The 21405-nt window shown below is 43.5% G+C and overlaps 1 protein-coding gene across 2 annotated transcripts; it reads right to left on the reverse strand.

Moving 5' to 3' along the window:
* Positions 1–778: 778 nt before the first annotated feature.
* LOC134366346 (histone H3.3A) lies at positions 779–9063 on the reverse strand. 2 transcript variants are annotated; one of them, XM_063082673.1, is made up of 4 exons: positions 8959–9063; positions 7272–7429; positions 5725–5878; positions 779–1226 (listed from the first exon to the last, which is right to left on the reverse strand). In XM_063082673.1, the coding sequence occupies exons 2-4, from the start codon at positions 7397–7399 to the stop codon at positions 1098–1100; spliced, it is 411 nt and encodes a 136-aa protein (XP_062938743.1). In that variant the 5' UTR covers positions 7400–7429; positions 8959–9063; the 3' UTR covers positions 779–1097. The 2 variants fall into 2 exon arrangements, with proteins under 2 accessions (XP_062938743.1, XP_062938744.1); XM_063082674.1 differs by lacking the exon at positions 8959–9063 and adding an exon at positions 8821–8926.
* Positions 9064–21405: the final 12342 nt, after the last annotated feature.

Below are 21405 nucleotides of genomic sequence, written 5' to 3' on the forward strand. Positions count from 1 at the left end.
AACAGCCAGACCTCCACTGCACTAATTTTTGAGGTTAAGACGTTTTCATTTAAGCTACCATTAAACATCTCAAGTTTAATAATGTAGTACATGTTATGAATATAATTTCACTACTTACACAGGTTTAAGTATTTCCAGGTGAAACTGTTGACTAGCTAGGCTTGAGAATTATTAGTTCAGAACACAACACATCCAAAGAGTTATGATCTGGTTTTGCCAAATAGATGTACTATCTGCAAGTTTTTAAAAATCAGAAATAAAGCCAATCAATAGGTTGGCCAGCTGGCTTAGTTGATTGGAGCACGGTGTTATAACATCAAGGTCAAAGGGTTTTCAGATCCCCGTACCAGCCACCAAAAAAAAGAAAAAAGAGAAGAAATAAAGCCAAAGCCAAAGCCAGTAGCTTGTTTCCTTTCTACACCATGCTTATACTTTAAGGAAAAGTATCTCTCAATGGTCTTATGTCTCAGATAAAAGGTAACAAAGCACTTACACTAAAATTACTTCAAATATGAAAACTTCATGTGAATTAACTGTACGAGTAAGGGTTGATAATAAAGACCAAAAGCATGTATAGTTTAATGTATTTTAATAGCAAACTTACAGGAACAGCACAGAAGACAGACAACATTAAAAACATGTACTTGCATGTAGGACAACTCAGTTAGAAAAGTATAGTGAATGGATGGAACCTACTGTATGATAAAAATGCTACAAACGCCATTTAGTTGCCATCAATAAGAAATTTACTTATTTTAAAAAAATCCAAATGCTGGCATTGTCCAGAAAAATTTAACAGGTTTATTTATAATTGTTATAAAGTTGAACTGCTGAAACTTGTTCACCCAAACATTTTGACTTGCATTAATACTTTACGTCCCCGCATTTATATTAAAAATTCACACACAAATGAAAATGGAAAAACTGCCAATACCTGACTTCTGTCCCCTATTTTTCCACTTGCAACCATATACTTAGGTACCTTTTGACCCCATGGAAAAAAAATATCTAACGTTCAGAACTACCAATAACAGGAAGAAGAGATTTTTTTTTTTTTTTTTTTTTGAGAATGAAATGTTTCCCATCATAGTGGATTCTTAAGCACGTTCTCCACGTATGCGGCGTGCTAGCTGGATGTCTTTTGGCATAATTGTTACACGTTTGGCATGGATAGCACACAGGTTGGTGTCTTCAAAAAGGCCAACCAGATAGGCCTCACTTGCCTCCTGCCAGAGGAATGAAGAAAAAATTATTAGTGGTATTATTTCCAACAGTTAAGACACACATATAATTAAATCAATGGGGGGTTTGAATTCTTTATAAACCTACTCCACGAGATGTTGACTATTTTACCAAATGCTTACATTTTAAAAACTTGTGAGACAAAGCTCAAAAGGCAGTTTATGAAAAGTCAAAAGCTCAACTCTAAATCAAACTGCACAAGTCAATTACTAGGAAACTTTAATTTTTCTAGTGTTACTATGTGATTTCTAGTAAACTGAAATGTCTTAAAGTAAGAAATCCAATTTTAATTCTCCTAACAGTCTCATCCTTACAAAGATAAATGGAATCATCTGCAGCCCAGCCTCCTCCTTGTTCTGAACTGCACACTCCAACATCTGAACTTGTCCTTGCCAAGTAGTACAACATAGCTCACAACTGGTTTCCATCATATGGTCCTCATCTACGTCCCCTCTACACCTCAGTTTTATCACAGGAGTACTTGGAGGTCCCAGAACACATCACAGATTAGTCTCTTATTTACACACTTTGATCTATTATGCATAGGAGATGTGTAACTTCCTCTACGAACCTGAACCTGTAATGGCATCTGTTACCCTCTAGTACTAATAGAGACCCCTCTGGTTTTTCCCATTTGACTGTGAGACTCTTTCAAGGTATGTTCTTATCCCTCCTACCACCAAAAAATGCTAGCTGTATGAATCATTTATTGACACCTGGTATGTGAAGAGGAAAGGGGGGAGCTTCCACTTAACTCATGACTCAAATTGTTAGTACACCTTACAATTGTCTTATATTTAGGAAAAAAAAACTTTTATAGTTGTTTTTGTCCTAAAAAGTTATTTCCATTTTAGAATCTTTAGGTAATGACAAAACTAAAACACACACCAATAACTTGGAGCAATTTAAGCCCCATAATGCTACATTATACACAAGATAGATGGCATCCATACATTTGTTTTGCAAAAATATTTTATTTGGCGATAAAACTATTGAGATTCTACCTTTGAAAGCATTAACATAGCAGCAACTAATTCAAACGGTTACATTATTTCACTTTATGAAAAAAATATTTTATTCACACTTATACCTTTATCCTTCTTACCCTTATCACTACTTTTCCATAAAAATTTCTTTCATCCAAATTTTACTATCCCTACATGTCTTTCTTTTTTTTTTGTCTTTTTCATGACCGGCACTCAGCCAGTGAGTGCACCGGCCATTTCTATATAGGATCCGAACCCCCGGCGGGAGCGTCACCGCACTCCCCTGAGTGCGCCAAGGGCTCGGCCCCCTACATGTCTTTCTTTACTTGTCATTAAGAATTTTAAGGACTATGTTTTTTTGTTTTTTGGTTTTTTTTGCGGCTGGCCAGGATGGAGATCCAAACCATAGACTACGCTCTAACCAACTGAGCTAACCAACCAATCTCAAGAATGAAGTCTTAGTCCTACCTTTTAAGGCCTGGCTCAAGACTGTACAATGGAGGAGACAGTAAGCACTCGTCTTGCCCCTGTTCCCAGTACAGGTAAGCTGGATCTCCTAATTCCCTGGCACACACACTAACCTTGTAATGAGCCATCTTTCAATGTCGTCAAGTTACTTAATAATGGAGATCTCACTTTATACTCAGTGCTTTGCCCTCGAGTGGATGTTCAATATTTGATACTCTGTTTTTATATCTAACCCTAATTTAAAAATCTCTATTCTATGCCTTTAGTCCCTCATCTCTCACCTATTCCAAAGGTACGAAAAGCAAAAGTCCTTAATATTCAGGGGTTCATTCTGGGTATATTATAGAAGTGAGCAAAAGCTGGAAAACACAGTATATCGTAGCCTCCTCTTAGAGGATCACAATGCACATCAGATACTAGAACTGAAGTTCCTCAGAAAAGAAAGTTTCTAGGAGGCTGGCCAGTTAGTTCAGCTGGTTAGGCAGCAGCCTTATAACACTAAAGTCATGAGTTCAGATCCCCGTACTGATCAGCTGCCAAAAAAAGAAACCAGTTTTTCTTAACCAGACACCTCAGGATTACGCAAATCTAAAATGCTTTTGTGAAATGTAGCACTACAAACTGCTATGTGAACAAGCCAACAGGTGCCACGGTTCTGAGACCATTTAGAGTGGTGGTATCGTCTACTAGCTCGCCTTGGACTACTCAAATGTGACACGCGGCAGGCAGCTGGGGCTCTCACTGATGTCTTAAAACCCGACTAATTGGTTTCTAAGGGTTGTGTCTGATCAGCTCTTGGAGAAGATTCAATACTCAGAAGGGGTTTGATCATGACCCATGTATTTCCAATTCATTTACTAATGTCCCCGAATCCCTTAAATATTAAGACTGTAGAGGGAATTAAACACTGCTACATTAATTTATGACCCAAAGAACATAGTTAAGAGAAAATAGCAGAGAAAAATACCTTACAACTAGAAAGAAATGTTAAAACCTCAACATTTTGATTATATTTAATGAATGATTCTTCCACCATTTCAAAGCACTGTCCATTTTTAACACTAAAATACTTTAATTCAAACTCAGACATTAAAGGCAAAGACTAAATTTTAAGCGAGGCAATTCTCAATTATTTATGGCAAACTCAGACTTAACTTCTCTACCACTCTCACTGGGCTACCTCCCCTCTTTTAGCTGTATTAGAATAGTTGTAAATTACGTAATTCTAAAGCCAAAAATAAAGTGACTTTTGGAATTCTAATTCAACTGCTACTTCTACTACCCCATTTCCATTAGCAAATTCTCCCATTTCTTTAAGAGAGCTAAAATGTATGCATAAAAAAGGCGAATACAAAACAAAAAACTTGTAACAAAGATTACCCTTTCCAATAAAGATCAGAACTATTTAATGCCAAGAGAATTACAGGCAGCAGAGGTAAACATTTTGCTCAAAACTAATACTAACTACACTTCATGATAAACATTTAACTTATTAAAAGCAACAATGGAAGTTTACACAAGGATAATTTTAAAAAGACAAGAGTCTTTTACCTAGACTGTTTAGCAATCTCAAATTATATTGCATTTAAGCTAAAAAATGCTGGACTTTCAAGTACAGTATTGTGTTCTTTAAGCATAGTCTTGCTAACTAACTGTAAATAGAAAACAAAATTAGCAGCTTTGTGTCAATGCTTGGGACTCTTAGTAATGTTTCTGTATTTAGTAATAAATGAAATGGGAACTGAAGAAAATCAGCTCTTAAAACAGAAAATAAAGTTTTAAGTAACACGATTTTACTAGTTGAAATTTCAGTAATTTCAACTCACTAAGAATTTCATGGATTCCTACTCCTGGAATCCACCTATCAAATGAAGTTTAGACTAACCATAGAAACAGCTCAACCAATTACACTTCAGTGTAGAACCCACCTATCAAATCTTTCTCACATATAAAGCAAAAGCCCAGCACAGCAACAGCAGCCTTGAAAATCCTCCAATGGAGTGTATGTAGATTCTGGACCTCCCCATCCCCCCTAGATTCTCATTCAGGTCTGCAATGGTGCCAAGCAATCTGCAGTTTTAACCACCCTCAAACTCCATACTTCTGATGGAGGTGGTCATCTTACCGTATTTTGAGATACACAGATCTAAAGGATGCCAACCACACAATACAAAGTAGGTTACTTAAATAAATTGATGTTAATTACATCCAGATACCTTATTAAATATCCTACTTGAGAATTTCAAATTTTAATCTTGGCATAAACCACAAATATTTCAAATACATAACCACTTCTAGAACAGTATTTCTCAAAAGTCTTGACACTCCAGAGCTAAGATTAAATTCATGTTCCCCATTTTAGTAGAAATCTAAAATCCCCTTTAGCAAACTACAAGTCTTCAAATCTCTGCTCCTTTACGTGTCCATTCATTACCTTCAAAGCACTTTTTCTCCCCATCATCAATCCAATCCTAACCACCAGTCAACTGCTTTTACCTTAATGCATAATTCTTTAATGCTGCTTATTTCCAGCCTTAGATATTAATATTAGGCTCTCTCGACCTGCATCTGTTTCTTCAGGACCTGGAGGACATTCAAACATTCCCTTTACACTAAGCACTATTGTTTGAAACTGTCTACAAACACAGACCTCTAGTCTTGTATCTTTTTTTTTAAATAAAAAAAAATTTTTTTTAGTCCTGTATCCTTTTAATGTCCTGCAGCATCCATAAAGCTAACCAGAGGATTTTCTTTAAGCATTGTTTTGAGTGAAATGTTTAAAAACTTAAAATGATATAACGGGCACTAGGCTTTCGAATCAAATGGGTTCAAATTATGATTCTGCTATTTTCTGTGTGACCTTGAGCAACTTAACCTTTTAAAAGTCTCTTCAACTGTGAAATAATGATATCAACTACCTTCACAGGCTTGTGATGATCAGATTATATAATATGTACAGGCTTACAATTGTTATTGGCACACAGCAAGAAGGCCAATTCTTAAGAGTCTTCCCTGCCTGCCATTTTACCTGCAAAGCACCAATAGCTGCGCTCTGGAAGCGCAGATCTGTTTTGAAGTCCTGAGCAATTTCTCGCACCAGACGCTGGAAGGGGAGTTTGCGAATCAGAAGTTCAGTGGACTTCTGATAACGTCTAATTTCACGGAGTGCCACAGTACCAGGCCTGTAAAATAAAACAAAAAGATAAGTGCTCAGCTTTAAAGAAATGCAGTAATTTTTCAAAAAATAAACCACCTAACTGTTCTTCAGCCTCAGTAGCAAATTTCACTGATCATTTTATGACATGAACATTCAAGTCTATTAAGAGTAACAACAATACCTCGAGGGTAAAAAGCATGAAATTAAAGAAGATTCCTGGCAGGGAGTTTATCAAAGCCCTATCTATTTTCATTTTTTAACTTGTACATAATATACATATATAAAAATCATCAACATCTGCGTGAATTACATAGTGGGAAGTTATTAGTTGGGCTGCTAATGAAGAAAATTATTTAGACTCTTCTCAATTTAGTACCACTCTCCTTCCCACCTGCATCTCAATTATTTTAAAAGCCCATAAGACCTACCAACAAACCCAATAAGCTTCATTTAAAAACACAATTGTGTACGGCTTGCTGGTTAGCTCAGTTGGTTAGAGCATGGTGCTGATAACACCAAAGCCCAGGGTTCAAGTCCTGTACCAGCCAGCTGCCAAAAATAAAAATACAATTGTGATATATCCCAGAATACCTTTACTCTTTGACTACTGCTCATTCCTCAGGTAAGATTAAATTCGAACATTTTTTGAGGGCGGCTGGGCTGGTACAGGGATCCAAACCCTTGACCTTGGTGTTATTAACATAATGCTCCAACCAAGTGAGCTAACTGGTCAGACCTAAATTTGAATAATCTTTCTTGATTGTGCAATGTTCCTTCCACATGTAAGAGGTTTTTTCCCTAATTGTCAGCAAAAAAATTACCTCTAATTCTGACTTATTTCTTCCACTGTATGTATGAGCTTTTATTTTAGGTTAACTGCAAAAACTGGCAGAGGCTACCTAAGAATGGACAACTTCTGCCCTCTAATGGCAGACGTCCTTAACAACACTGCTCAGGTAGTTGAGACAAGCTAATACAGAAGAAAATAAACCAATTAAGTAAATGAGGGATGGGGACTTCACTAAAAACTCCCTCTATATTGAATAAATAAATTATTTTACCAAAAGCAAGGAAGATATCCCGCAAAATGTATTTAAAAAACATTTTATTATTTAAAAAAGTTACTAACTTAATAGCTAACTAAAATGTTAATTTATCCCATTAACATTATTACTGATGTTTTATGTCCCCTTAGGCCTCCAGGTCAGATTCTGGCCTCAAAACTAAACATGTTTCCAAATAAAACCCAACATTAAATTTTATATGTATAAATGAATATCTATATTCAAGCAGTAGTAAATACTCAAAAGGAGAAAAATATCAGTTTCCCTAAAGCAAAAAGGTTGCCTGTTAGCCATCTTTTTTTGGTTAGATCGTATGTATACTAAAGGAGAGACTTCGTCCCATTTTTTTAATACCTGTAACGATGAGGTTTCTTCACCCCTCCAGTAGAGGGCGCACTCTTGCGAGCGGCTTTTGTAGCCAGTTGTTTCCTGGGTGCTTTACCACCGGTCGATTTGCGGGCAGTCTGCTTTGTACGAGCCATGGTATAGAGACCTCCTTACTCCTTACTGACCTACCAGCATCGGAAGAAAAAAAAAAAAAAAATCACTACTTGCAACTACTAAACATAAAAATTTTCCTGCTACTATCACCCCCCCCCCACCAAATTCGGAAATTATGATCAGTACTAAAAAAATAAAAAATAAAAAAAATCCGTAATGTTATATAATTTGAAAGGGTGCAGATTACGTCTACCACTCAAATATGACTTCTTCAAACAAACTGTAGTACTAGAAAATTGTTCGCACGAATGCCAATCACCTCTCCAAATACCAATTCTGAGCGACAAACGGCAAAACAAAAAGACCCCGAACGGCCTTTGATCCAATTTAACTAAAAATTAGACATGTCCGTAAACATTCGATCCACAAACAAGTCAAAAGAACGAAGCCACAAACCACAGAAAGGCCGAGTCAAATTACAGCAAAAAAAGGTTTTAGGGCCCCCCCGGCCCCCCGCGCCTGGCGGTTGATGGATTGCTGTAAATATCTGCAAACATTCTTGGGTTTGCATCCTTAAGGTGATGTTGACAAAAAGGCGTCTCGAAAAACGAGAGAGGAACAACAGCTCCCACCAGCCAGCGTTCTACAAAGCACCGTCCCCGCGTCCGGTCCCCGCAGGCTTCGCGATCACAGAAAAAGTGCCCCGCGCCCCGGCTTTAATTAACGCCCGGCAGCGGCCGACCGGTCCACGCCAACCACCACCCAAACTTTTGGTTTCGCCTCCACCGGCCCCGGGCCGCCCGGCCTCGCTCCCAGCGCCTCGCGCAGGCACCAACTCGGCTCTCAGAGCAGAACAAAATGGAAACAATCGCGGAACGGATCCGATTCCCTCCCAGAGAGACAAAACACCAAATCGCTCGAAAATACCCCCATCTCCTGCCACGTGCCGCCCTCCAAAATGCAAAAGTTTTTTTTTTTTTTTTTTGCATTTCAAATACATCAAGTTTCCGCTTCTCCAAAAAAGGGAAAAAAATGTCCCTCCTTAAACGTTTTTTTTTTCCTCCTTTTTCGAAATGGGGAAGAGAGAACGGGGGAAAGAATATGGTCGTTGACCAGAGAAGAGAGACAAGATGGTGAAGCTGAGCAACAACTGTCGGGCGGCAGCAAAAAGCGAGTTACCCCAGGGTGGGAAGCGGCGGCAATTTCCAGCCCTTTCCCGCCCGAAAACCGGGCGCCGGGACCCGGGGGCGGTAGTTAAGAGGCCCGCGCGGCTCGTGGTGTGGGTCTGGGGTCCGGGGAAGGGGCGGCGGGCGGGATTTCACCGAAGAAAGGGGAGCCCGGGGCGCGGGGAGGAGGCGGGAGAGCGGGCTCGGCGCCGCGGCGGTTGCTGCTGTTGGGCTGAGGCGGCGAGACGGGGGAGCCGCCGCCGCCGCCTGAGGGGAGACGGAAACTCGCGCCTCACCTCCATTTCTGGGCCAAAAAGTTTGTGGGCTACGCCGGAGGGGCCAGGGGTCCCCTCCCGCCGCCGCCAGGGCCCGGCTCGGGGCTGACGGCCAGCGGGGACCGGGTGCCGGGGACGCGGGCAGACGGGGAAACTTACCCCCCCTTCTCCTCGGGCTGGAGCTCGGCGAGCGAGAGGCGGCGCTGGCGTTGGAGAGAGCGACGGCGGCGCGACGGCGGCTGCGAACACAATTGAAAGATGGCTGACACAGAGGCTAGCCCCCAACGCACGCCGCCCCGCCCCCCGCGCCGCGCGCCAGCCAATCACACACAATGGAGGGAAGGCTCGGCCCCGCCCCCCTCCCCCCGCGCGGCCGTTCGCCCGCGCGCGCTCGCCCCTCCCCCGCCCGCCCGCTCGCTCCTCCCGGCCGCCTCGCGTCGTGTGTGTACAAACACAAAAGACACGCTGAGGGGCCGCCGGCTCCCGCCGACACGGCCGCCCGCCTGCCCCCCGGGGCCCGCACCCCACCCCATGCGCGCAGCGGGCGCGCTCGTCAGCCAACCCCCCGAAGGCCGCGTTTGGGGCGCTGGCAGGGAAGCGGGGGGAGGCCCGGCCCGCGGGCGTCTCGGGCCGCGGCGGGGGGGAGGGGGAGGTCGGACCCGCCGCGCGCCCCCGAGGCGCCCCGGGCAGCGGGGGGTGGGGGGGCGGAGGACACGGCCGGCGGGTCACCAAGCCCCGGTGAAAATGCTCCCCGGCCGGAAGCTCGCAAAGGGGACCCTGACGTCCTGCGCCCGCTCTGGAGTGGCGGGACGAAGCGATCGCCCCCTTCCCGCTTTCTCTCCGGGCCGGGTGCGGCCGGACAAGTTCATCCGCTCGAACGCCGGCCCCAGCCGGGAACGTCCCTGGCGGGCGGCGGTCTCCGGGCCCGAGGGCGCGGGGCTCGCCTTCTGCCTGGGCCGGGGTGCCTGATGCAAGATGGCTGTGTTTTGTAAGGCTCTAAAACGACGTATGGAACACACGGACAACTGCATCAGGGCCCGAGTGCCCATCCCCGCAGCTCGTCCTACCAGCCGGTGCGGCCCTTGCAGCCATCTCGGTGTTCCGTGGGATCGCTTTGCAAAGGAATCGCCAAATAGAGGGTAATCGATGTTGTCAGCAGCTCCTGCACAGTTTAGAAGAAACTGAAAACTGCAGAAATGAGGAAAACGTGGTCTGGGGATCATGACAGTCACCCGGTTTCCAGCTCTCAGTAGCCTAAGAAACAGACTTTTCATGGCTCAAGTTGTCCTCAATTGTTAGTTGATGGGCCTTAGGACATCTGAACCGTCCCTAGATGATATTGACAACGCTCCACAACTGTGTGTGAAGGTTTTCAATAAAAGTGTCATGCAGACATCCCATGGTAGTGAAGGAGATAAATTTCACAGATGAAAGGCACTAACTACTGTTAGTAATCTGAAGATCTCACAAAGCATCTTCCTTATAAACGTTATCCTGAAACGTAAATGGAAATTAGATATGAGGGAAGGAATGGATTTGTCCAAGGTCACTTAAGTGAGGAGCAGACCCAGGAGAAATAAAAAATCCAGGCCTCCTGTTTCATTATTACTTAATGAATGTTAAGTGTCCGAGATTGCTGTGCAGAGTGCACCAATCTCTGCTCTTATCGTAAAAGCACATATGCAAAAAAGCCTAGGCTGAGCTACCAGAAAAGAATTCTTACATTTCGAGCCAAGAAGAGTTATTTTGCTTGTTTCTTGTTTTGTTTTCAGAAAACTAAAATATTTATTGTTGGATTTATCCAGGAAGGCTGTTCTACATCAGTTAAATTCATCATATTTTCAAGAAATGCTAAGTGACATGGGCAGTGGTCTCTTTGTATGCTGGATTTTTCCATAGCTTCTACTTCTTGGCTTTAAAAAAATATGTCTAAGGAAGGGAACGACTATTTTAGGTGAAATAGTTCTGATCTTGGATTATCTGGACCAATTCAGCTATGCATCTGTAAAGTGAAAGTAATAATATTTATCTGTATGAAGGGAAGTCCACAGATACTTTCTAGCTGTAGGTTGGGGTACTTTAGCACTTGGATAGGCAACTGGTTACCCTCCTAGTGGCTTCAGGAAGTTCTCTCACAGAATCCATATGTATTGAGTGCCAACTCTGTGCTTGGCATAATACTGAGTGCTGGGAATGCACGGTGACCAACACAAGCAATTCCTGTCCATGGGGCCCACAATCTCTGGAAACATTGTTTTGCATAGGGAAGTAGCCCCTAGGAGGGGGGAAGGAAAGCCCTCTTTGAAGCCCCAACAGTGGCAAAAACTGTAGCTAAGGAGAGAGAGGATTGTAGAGTTCAGAAAACGGGGGAAGAGAGCTGCCAGGGCAAGAAGAGATTCCAAAGGGGCACCAGGGAGGGGAGAGTCCTGAAATGGCTCTGTTTCTAGAACTCTCGGACTCATAAAGGCTTCAGCATTAGGACTTAAAAATAATGGGGGGCGAGGAGCAAAAGCTTTCAAGTTAAAATACTTTCCCTAGAATAGAACAGGTAGGACCACTAATTTAGATTTGTTTATAAATAAAAGTAAAAAAGTAGAATGGGAAGGATTTTAAAAGCACAACTATTTACGTCGGCTAGGCTCCTATCGCTCAAGAGCAGGAATTACTGATTGCGGCCACTCTAGTGCTATCTTCATGCCCGCTTTATCACATCACCTGTTTTTCTTCATCGCATTGATTTAAATCTGTCATTTGTCTGCTTGCTCACTGTTTCCTCCCCCAAAGAATGTAAACTCTAGGACAGCCGTGGTCTTGTCCTCCTCTGTTTCTTTCTACTGGCCTTTAGCCCTGACCTCCTCCCCAATTTGGGGCCTTTCCCTTTTTGCTGTATCTCCTTGTTAGATGATCTCATCCAGTTCCGTGGAGATTATCGTACAAAAGTAGAGACACTAGTATACTAGTATAATTGTACCCATCACTTGCCTTCAAAAATTATCGACTCACAGGGCTGGCCCGTGGCTCACTCGGGAGAGTGTGGTGCTGATGGCACCAAGGCCACGGGTTCGGATCCCATATAGGGATGGCTGGTTGGCTCACTGGTTGAGCGTGGTGCTGACAACACCAAGCCAAGGGTTACGATCCCCTTACCAGTCATCTTTTTTAAAAACGATTATCGATTCATGACCAATCTTGTGTTCCATCTATTCCTCTCCTTGCTCCTTCTGCCTTCCCACTTGAATTATTTTGAAGCAAATCCAAGACTACATCACTTTGTCTGTGATATTTCACTGTGTGGCAGGAGCCGAATGAATGACTGATGTGCGTCTTTCATCTCTTGTAATCTACAGATTCTTTCTGTGCACTTTGTGGAAAAATATGAATTATTTGTCCCAAAAGCCTCTCTCTAAAACTGTCCCTCCCTTCAGTCTTGCCCAGTAAATGTCTCTACCGCCAACTCAGCTGCTCAAACCAAAACCTACAGGCATGCTCCCTGAGCCTCAGCCCTCCCCCCACAGCCAGTCCTATTGGTCCTGCCTCTGAAATGATTCACACAGAATGACTTGCTCCTCTCTTCATCTGTCACCTGGCCTCCCATGGTAACTTCCTAGGTGACCTTTCCCTTTCCACTGTTGTACTTCCGTACAGTATTCCATTCCGTACGCTGCATGCACAGATTAGACTTAAAGAATGAAAAGCAGATTAGTCACACCTTTGCTTAAATCCATTCAGTGGCCTCTAGCTCTCTTGGTTAAACTCCACAGTGTGGGACCTGGCATGACCCCTCCCTCCTGTCAGCACTAGCCTGCAGCCCAGCCACCTCTGTGGTGACCTTCCCTGCCTTAGGGTCACAGCACTTGCTATTTCTGAGGCTGGAATATTGTTCCCCCAGCTTTTCACAGGACTGGCTCACCATCTTCTAAGGTAACATTTCCTACCTTTCCGATGTCATTTTATTCTTAGAAAATGATCCTGTTTGTAAGGTACACCGAGGGATAGTGAAGAGGATTTGGAGCCATTCATAAGGAATTTGATTTAAAAATCCATTATATATTTTCACTTTGCATAATCACTACAAGAGAAAATATTAGGTTTTAGGGAAGATACTAAATATCGAACTTGTACAGAACTCCCAAATAAGATGTTTTCAAAGTTTTTAATGAGAAAATTTGAGTTTACTTCCCTGAACATAATTTTTTATGTCAGGTTTTGTGCTTGAAATGGCTATATGAAATTCCTGATCAAGACTTTATAATGAAGATCTCTTCAAATTCTCGATATCCCATTGTTGATAGACTGTTCACACAAGTAGGTGATAAAAAGCTCAAAGTCATTTCCGTCATTTAAAAATATATCAGTTGCAGTTGTGTATTTAAAATTCTTCCCTTTCTTTCATTGACAGATGTGATCTTGAAATTTCTTGTGAATAGATTTTGAATCCAATTACACATTTTTAAGGTCCAGTATTTAAAAACAATGAAGTAGCTCAAACTGCAGAATGCACGTGTGTTGCTAAGCAGTCACCCCGAAGCTGCCTAGGGCACCACCAAAAAGGGCCTGTGAACTACAAATGCAGAGAAACACCTGAGAGCAGGCCAGAAATTCAGACCTGCACAAGGAGCCCTGTTCAGCCTCCTTGTCCCCAGCCCTGACTGGCTGCATTTGGGGCCGCACCAGTGCTCCTTGGGCACCTGGCACAGGTATTCCTTGGGCTCCTTGGCTAGGAAAGGCAACTCTCTCTGCCTTGCAAGACTAAAGCAGGGTTCCAGGAGCCAGAGCACCTCCTGAGCTGTGCTCAGCCCCTCGTGTGAAACAATGAGGGGTGGGTGCTGTGGGGCACCCACATCTGCTCAGCACTGTGGGGATCAGGGGGACACGTTAGGCCTGCTCTGCCCAGGCTGCCCTCCAAGGAGCCCCAGACACGGCTGCATACAACCAGGGGCACTGCTGGTCCCTAGGGCTGAGGGGACCCTATCTCCCAGCAGCCTCGTAGCCCATAGTAACGACCACTGAGCTGACTCTGAGGTCTCAGCTCCAAAGTCACCCCTCAGCTGTCCCTGAGCCCCTTTCTCCTCTGCCCTATCCCCATCTGAAGCTGCATCACATTTCCATGCTAACTTCCTTCACAGGGACTCTCACAAGCTGACATTTTGTTGATTTGTTTGCTGGCTGGTGGTTTCCTCCACCAGACTGTAAACCTAGTGAGAGCAGGGACTTTGATGTTTTATCTACCTTTCCGTCTCCATCAACTTGCGTAGTACCCAGTGTGTGCCAGACACTTAATAAATATTTGATGGATGAATAAGCAAAAAATGACCATATTTTATTGAGTGTTACAATCAATCGTAATCCCACTTTGTAGGATATTCAGATCTGGAAAACTGTACCTCTTAGAGCTAATGAGCGATGGTGTGTTTCTCAGTATTCTCATCAATAAAAGGAGGATGATATTTTTCTCACGGTAAAGTTATGAGGATGAAATGGGCCCATTTGACCAGGCTAACCGTCACTGTTAATGTTCTATTAATTTTGAACACTCGTTGAATGAGTAATGGTATCTGTTCATTCTTTCCTGCTCACCAAGCAACCTTATGATTGCATATGGGTCCTCCGTGTAGGTGGGAGATGCCCGCCTGGTATCTGGGAGGTCTTCACATTCTCTTTGTAAATGGGTGTACCGTGGGTATACCAGCTCTCCATAAGTCTTGGTAAATTGAGTTAGTGTGGATCTGCCTGGAGGAAGGAGGGTGAAAAATTCAAGTAGTTTCTGAGATCGCAAGGCCCAGTGTCACGCCTTGAACCAGTGTGAATTCATGCACTTCAATGGCAGCTGGTGAAGCCTCTTGGTGGACGTTGGACAGTCTTTGAGACACTCCCCAACCGCTTCCTTCAAACTTCAACAATCTGGTATGATGATCTTGATGCTTCTAAAGTATTAATAAGCAGGTAAGAAAATTCTGCCAAAAAAACAGGGCTTTAAAAGAAAAGAGGATTACCTCTTTTTAAAGAATATCCCCTCTCATCCAAGAAGCAGATTAATTGTCCAAGTTGAACAAGTGTTAACTATTCTTCTGGGTAAAAGAGGAATTGAATTTCCTTTGGTTGAATGGGATCGATACTACTCTACAGAGATCACCTGCGACAAGGACAAGGACTTGAGTTATCGGGGACCCCCAAACTGTCTGTAATGTTTTTTAATAGTCCAAGCAGTGGTGTTCCCCTTCCTTTTCCTTTCTTTCTTTTTTTTCTTTTGGCAGCTGGCTGGTACAGGAATCTGAACCCATGACCTTGGTGTTATAAGGCTGCTCTCTAACCAGTTGAGCTAACTGGCCAGCCCTCCATTTCGCTAGTATCACAAAAGAAAGTAAATTTTTTCTTAAATAGCCCCTTTTTTATTCCTAACATTTATAAGAATATCTGAAATACCAGACAAATTAACTTAACCTATTCTATTAAGAATTTTTTCTTTTTAATAGACTATTTTTTCCAATTAGGAACTTTAATTGCAGAACATATCAAACCTTAAGTGTGAAGCTTTTACCTCTACAATGAAAATTTCTGTCGACTCAGTCTAAAAATCCATGTACCTTCCCTGTAGTCTGGGATGGTTTGTTCCTTCCTAGGCTCAATGTGAGAGCTTGGGGCCTACTTGGCTCCCTGTTGAGACAATCAGCTTTCCTGGGGCCACTTCCTACACTGACATCCATCCGTGGCAAGGCCCATCCTGGACACACTGTCCCTACGCCTGAAAGAGGAAGCTGTCCCTACTGCTAGTCCCCAAACTCAGGCCAGGAAATCACCCCCTGCTAGCGTTGCCAGATAAAATGGTGCATGGACATACACTAAAAAAATTGTTTATTTGAAATTCAAAGGTAACAAGGTATCCTGTATTATTTGCTAAGTCTGGCAGCTTACCACTTGCTAAAGTCCTGTTTCTTTCAACTCTCCACGGCCCCAACTCCTAGTTGCTTATGCTGTTCTGAGTTGTTCTTTGGCGGCTGAACTTGGCTTCCTTCCATGGGCCTAGAGCTCTGGTGTCCGCTTGAATTCTCGCCACATCCATCCTTCTCTTTCTACTATTGCCGCATGTAAGATCTCCATATTTAAGGTAAGGAATTGCCAGCCCCTTTCAGGTCCCCTAAACATGTCTTTCAGAGACATTTATCTATCTATCTCTTTATTTGGTGGCAGGCCGGTATAGGGATCGAACTCTGGACCTTGGTGTTATTAGCACCATGCTCTGACCAACTGAGCTAACTGGCCAGCCCATTTCAGGGACTTTTAGAACCCTCCACAGTCATGGCAAAGCCCCATAATAACTGAGATTACTCTGTCTGCCCTCCAAAATATCCTGCCATGAAACTTAACCCAGGTAGCCATCTGGGGTCCTCGTCACAATTATTGCTGTGAGGATGCACAATGCCATCTGAGTTCAACTCCTATTTAGCCTTTACCCAGCAGAACCCACTGACCATGAGCCCCATGGCACAACCAGGATAAAAGGAGACCAGCTGGGAAGGGCAGGGGCTTTGGAGTCAAACAGGACTGATTTTGAATCCCAGCTGAGCCATTTATTATCAGCTAAGTATCAATCTCTCTGGATCCAAGTTTCTTCATCTGTAAAATTCTACACTGGAGAGAAGAAAAGAAAAAAAATGAGTAAAATTACCGTAAAGTCTAATAATCATCTTACTTTGCCAGGTGCTGTGGATTGATTGAATTGTGTCCCCCAAAGTTCATATAAGGGAAGCTTAATTTCCATTGTGACTGTTGAGAGGGTGGGAAATCCTATTATGGTCATTGAAATATGGTGCCTTGAAGAGGTGATTAGATTGCAGGACCCTGCAGTAGTGAATGGATTAATAATGGTGGTCAGGGGCGTGGTTCTAAGGGCTTTATTTTATTTATTTATTTTTTTACTGGCATTTCTTTATTTGAACTTCTGGATAATTCAGAACAATAGTTATTGAGCAATTACTGAGACAAAAGAGTCACTCAATCTGACCATGTGCGGAATACAGATAGTGGGTTTGACTGGAAGGCCCAACTTCATGTTGTACAAAATGGACTAGTTTTAATATTTCCAGCTAATGTTTTCATTGTATGAGCTGAGCCCCATCTGTGAGGTGGCCAAGAAGCTAGATAGCTCAAAGAGATCCAGTAACTATTTAATCATTTATATATTTTTAAAAAATTTTTTAAATTTTTATTTATTTATTTTTAATTTTAATTTATCAATATACAATGTAGTTGATCTTTGTGTCCCTTTACCAATTCCTCCTTTTCTCCCCTACCTCATCCCCCGTCAACATCATATCTGTTCACTTATCTTAACAAGTTCAAGGAATTGTTGTGATTTTTGTGTCTTCTTCCCCTCCCCCATTTGTTTGTATATTTATTTATTTATTTTTATTAGCTCCCACATACAAGTGAGAACATACAGTATTTCTCTTTCTGTGCCTGGCTTTAAAAGGAGAGCATGGGCCGGTGGCTCACTTGGGAGAGCCTGGTGCTGACAACACCAAGTTAAGGGTTAAGATACTCTTACCGGTCATCTTTTTAAAAAAATTTTTAAAAAAAAAAAAAAAAGGAGAGCACATTAGAGTCTTTCTCTGCCATTCTGCCCCATGAGATCCCTGCAGTACTGTCACCACCAAGGCTTTCACTAGATGTGTTCCCTGGACTTTGGACTTCCCAGCCTCTGCAACTGTAAGCAATAAATTTTTTCTTATAAATTACCCAGTTCTGAGTATTTTGTCATAAGCAAGAGAAATGAAGTAATACACTGGGGGTCACTGTAAGGATTAGAGAGATTAATATAGAGCACCTGCCACAGAGTCCAGGCTCCACAAATGACAATCCATGTGTCACACCCATCTTTACTGCTTTCAAAAGGTGTGATCTTTACTTTAGGTGGGGTCTTTATTAATGTGATTTAAAATAGCTGTATTAATGTTTCCCAAATAGGGCCAGCCCATGGCTTACTTAGGAGAGCGTGGTGCTGACAACACCAAGTCAAGCATTAAGATCCCCTGACCGGTCATCTTTTTTAAAAAAACTTTTTTTTTTTTCCCAGACATGTCCTCAAACTGTAGCCTTTTTGAAGCATGAAGGTCTGGGTTGCCTTTAGGGGGATTTGTCATACTTTATTTGGCTTTAGTCCTTTGTTAGGTAGGTAGTCAGTGTCACCCAGGGCATACTATGGCCCAGTATTTCTACATAATATTTCAGGAAGATGCTTACTTAAGCAATAGCTACACTATCAGAAGCCCCACACAATGTCCCCCAGTGTCTGAGGTCGAATAGTAATTGCAGGATCAGGAGGCAGGACAGTCTCTCTATGCTGGTTCCATAGGAGTGTTAACACTTTTGAGAGATGGGCAGAGAGAGAGAGGCTCTGCCAAGGCAGTTTTCTGGTCTGTGAATTGCGTGCTTCCATCTCGGTCATCAAGGACACCCCACTGCTACTCAAAAGCAACAGGAAAAGCCTCTTATTCCATTGAGAAGGCTCTTCCTGACTTTGTAAAAGATTGTTATCTTGGGATGATATCTTTGTGTTTTGTCGAGAGTGATCAGTTCTTCCTTGCTTGTGGGTTTCTTGAACACCAAAGGTCATAGAGGTGGGGGATCCAATCAAGATGGTGGAATAGACGGTCTGCAGCATTACTGTCTCCCACAAATCAACCAAATTTACAGGTATAAAAATGTAACATCAGCCAAGCCGGGACTGCTGGAGCTCAGGGGAAGAGGAGGAGAGACCTAGGGAGTTCATGAAGGCAGGAGAAACTACGATGAGAGAAAGAAAAAGCTGCTCTGAGCATTTCAGGCCACGGCTGCTTTAAGGTTCGAGCTGCTGGAGTGCAGGAGCAGGAGCCGGCAGAAGCCTCAGCTGTGACCTTTGGATGGAGTTACTTGGAGGTGGCAGGAGAGAAGAGGGCCTTGGCATCCCCCAGGACAGCAAGATCACTAATAGGGTTCCCATGGACCCACGCAGGAGGAAGGAGCCAGAACAGCTGAAAAAAGGGAGTCATTCAGAGGCCGGTGAGTCATTGCAAGGGACCGGTGCATGGCCTGTCCCATGGGAAGTGTTTGGAGCACGGGCAGTGGGGGAGACATGCCCACCAGGGGAACACGTGCCCACCAGGGGAACACTGGGGCACAGCAAAGACAGCTGATCAGCCCCCAGTCAGCACAGGACCACTCAGAGGAGACTGGTGAGGAATGCAGAATTGCATGCGGTGGAGTTTGACGATAAACCTCAGGCCCAGATCAGAGATTCTACAGAACACAGATCCACCAGGTCTCTGGAGAGCCGGAAGTACCTATAAGGTCAACCATCAAACCCTGAGCTGCACAAAAAGCCTTCCTTAGGGCAACAGCAGCAAAGTAGCAATTTAACCACACAGCTCAAGTACTGGTTCCCACAGGAAGTTCCCCCCTGTTCAAAGAAAAGGACAAAAAATTAGTCCCTCCCCAGGCACACCACCAGCACCTTGGGGCCTGCCTGGGAACAGGAGGCTCGGATATGGGGACTGGACCCCACTCCCACTTCCAGGCAAACTGCCCCAGTGCCTCGGGACCAGCCTGGGGACCTGAGGCAAGGAGAAGGGGAACAGTCTTCTCTCCCACAACCAGGCACACCATGCCAGCTACTCAGAGCCCACCCACGGTCCCGGGACATGGAGAAGGGGACCAGACCAGCCTCTCACAACAAGGCACACCACGCCAGCACCTTGGGCCCTGCCCAGGGACCCAGGGAATGGAGAAGGGGACTGGACCACCCTCCCACAACCAGGCAAACTGAGCCTGCGCCTTGGGGCCCAACCAGGGACCCAGGGTATGGAGTCGGGGACTGGACCACCCGCCCACAACCAGGCACAACATGCCACCACCTCGGAGCCCACCCGGGGAGCCAGGGCATGGATAAGGGGACTGGACCTCTCTCCCACAACCAGGCACAACATGCCAGCACCTTGGGGCCTGCCAGGGGACCCAAGGCAAGGAGAAGGGGACCAAACACACCCCACAACCAGGCATACCGCCAGTGCCAAGGAGCATGCCAAAAACAGCACCCCCACGTGGGTGGCCCACCACAATAACCATGGCTGCTGCAAAAGCGGCTAGACGCCACAACCACCACACAGATGGTCCGCCAACCACTGGAGTGCATTCACATAAGAAGAGTCACCAGCAGAGACAAAGAAAAGAAGAGGATGTCTCTTTCCACAAAACCCATTTCAGAGTGACAGAAGCAGCATCTGCTCTATAATATTGGGGGAACTGATCACATCTCTCAGCATTCGACAGATCATTTAGGTAACAAGTTAACAGAGTAACCATTATTCTTTCAGAAGGAGAGAAGAAATCTAGGCAATTAGAGGGTGGAGGGGGAGAGAATGGGGGAAGGGGAGAGGTTGGACAAGGGGCATAAAGAATAATTATGATTTGTAACAATATATATGCTAGTAATACTGATTTAATCAACATATCTCAATGTTCAACCCAAAAAATATGTATTATCGAATTTGATTCAATAAAATAAATTATTAAAAAAAAAAAAGTCATAGAGGTGGCCTGTCATTCCAAACGCAAGCCCCTTAAACCTATGAGGAAACAAACCCAAACATTAAATGAAGGTTATACAGAGATTATTAGAACTCTTTCTATATGCGCTATTGCCCTCTATAACTTTTCATTGTTGGGTATGAAATCCCCGCACTTCCTAATCAGCCAATGTTTGGAAAATTTAGAGGTTATGTATGTGTCCAGGAAATGGGAAAAGAAAATTGAAAAACATTGATCCATATAATTCTGGTTAAAAAATAGATATTTGGACTAAACAGTTTTTTTTTTTTTTATGTTCTCACAGTCTACGTTCTCTAAATTTTTATTTTTACAGTGAGACTGTCATTTTTATAGTCAGAAAAAAAACTGAAGTATAAAAACTGGGAAAAGGCACCCATGGCTCTTGACAAAGAGACAGGGAAAAGCAGACAGATAAATGGCTGTGCTCAGGAGCTCACCTTTTACAGATGTGTGCTAGGACCTGCCCATAGGTCTTTAGAGGATCTGGTAGCCCCTCACTAGCAATGAACAAGGTCAATTCGGGTCAGTTCAACAAACATCTATTGAGTGCCTACTGTGTGCCTGGCACTGTGATAGGTGCTCACGACAAAGGAGAAAAGACAAAGGAGATAAATATCCTTGCCCTATTTAGCAAGGATAATCTCAGTGGAAGGCAATACAGTTTTTGGGAGTTCTACATGAGCACCTGGGAAACCTCGAGGTCAGGAAGCATTTGGGAAGGGATCATACCTAAGCTTTCTTCAAAATGTTTTTAAATTAAAAAAATTTTTTTTCTTATTAAAAAGAAGGAAACAATCACAGATAACCACTTCTAACATTTTGGGTTGTATATTTTCAGATATTTGACTTCTTTCTGATATACGGTGTTCGTATATCAGCATGCATAAACATGATATTCACATACAAAGTTTTCTTTTGGTGTTTTTACAAAAATAGGAATTTATGTGAGCCTTGAAGGACAAGTAGGAATAGGTCGTGTGAAGAGAAGGTGGAAAGGCAGAGGGAGTGGCTGAGAAAAGGTGT

Source organism: Cynocephalus volans, chromosome 18 (assembly GCF_027409185.1).
Source record: "Cynocephalus volans isolate mCynVol1 chromosome 18, mCynVol1.pri, whole genome shotgun sequence".
NCBI classification, from domain to species: Eukaryota; Metazoa; Chordata; class Mammalia; order Dermoptera; family Cynocephalidae; genus Cynocephalus; species Cynocephalus volans.

What these genes read in the sequence shown, in the direction of transcription:
- LOC134366346 (XM_063082673.1), bottom strand. Translation starts at nt 7,399, where the DNA reads ATGGCTCGTACAAAGCAGACTGCCCGCAAATCGACCGGTGGTAAAGCA. An exon ending in AAGAAACCTCATCGTTACAG is followed by an intron (nt 5,879 to 7,271) that starts GTATTAAAAAAA and finishes TTTATTTTACAG; the next exon opens with GCCTGGTACTGTGGCACTCC. An exon ending in CAGCTATTGGTGCTTTGCAG is followed by an intron (nt 1,227 to 5,724) that starts GTAAAATGGCAG and finishes TTCCTCTGGCAG; the next exon opens with GAGGCAAGTGAGGCCTATCT.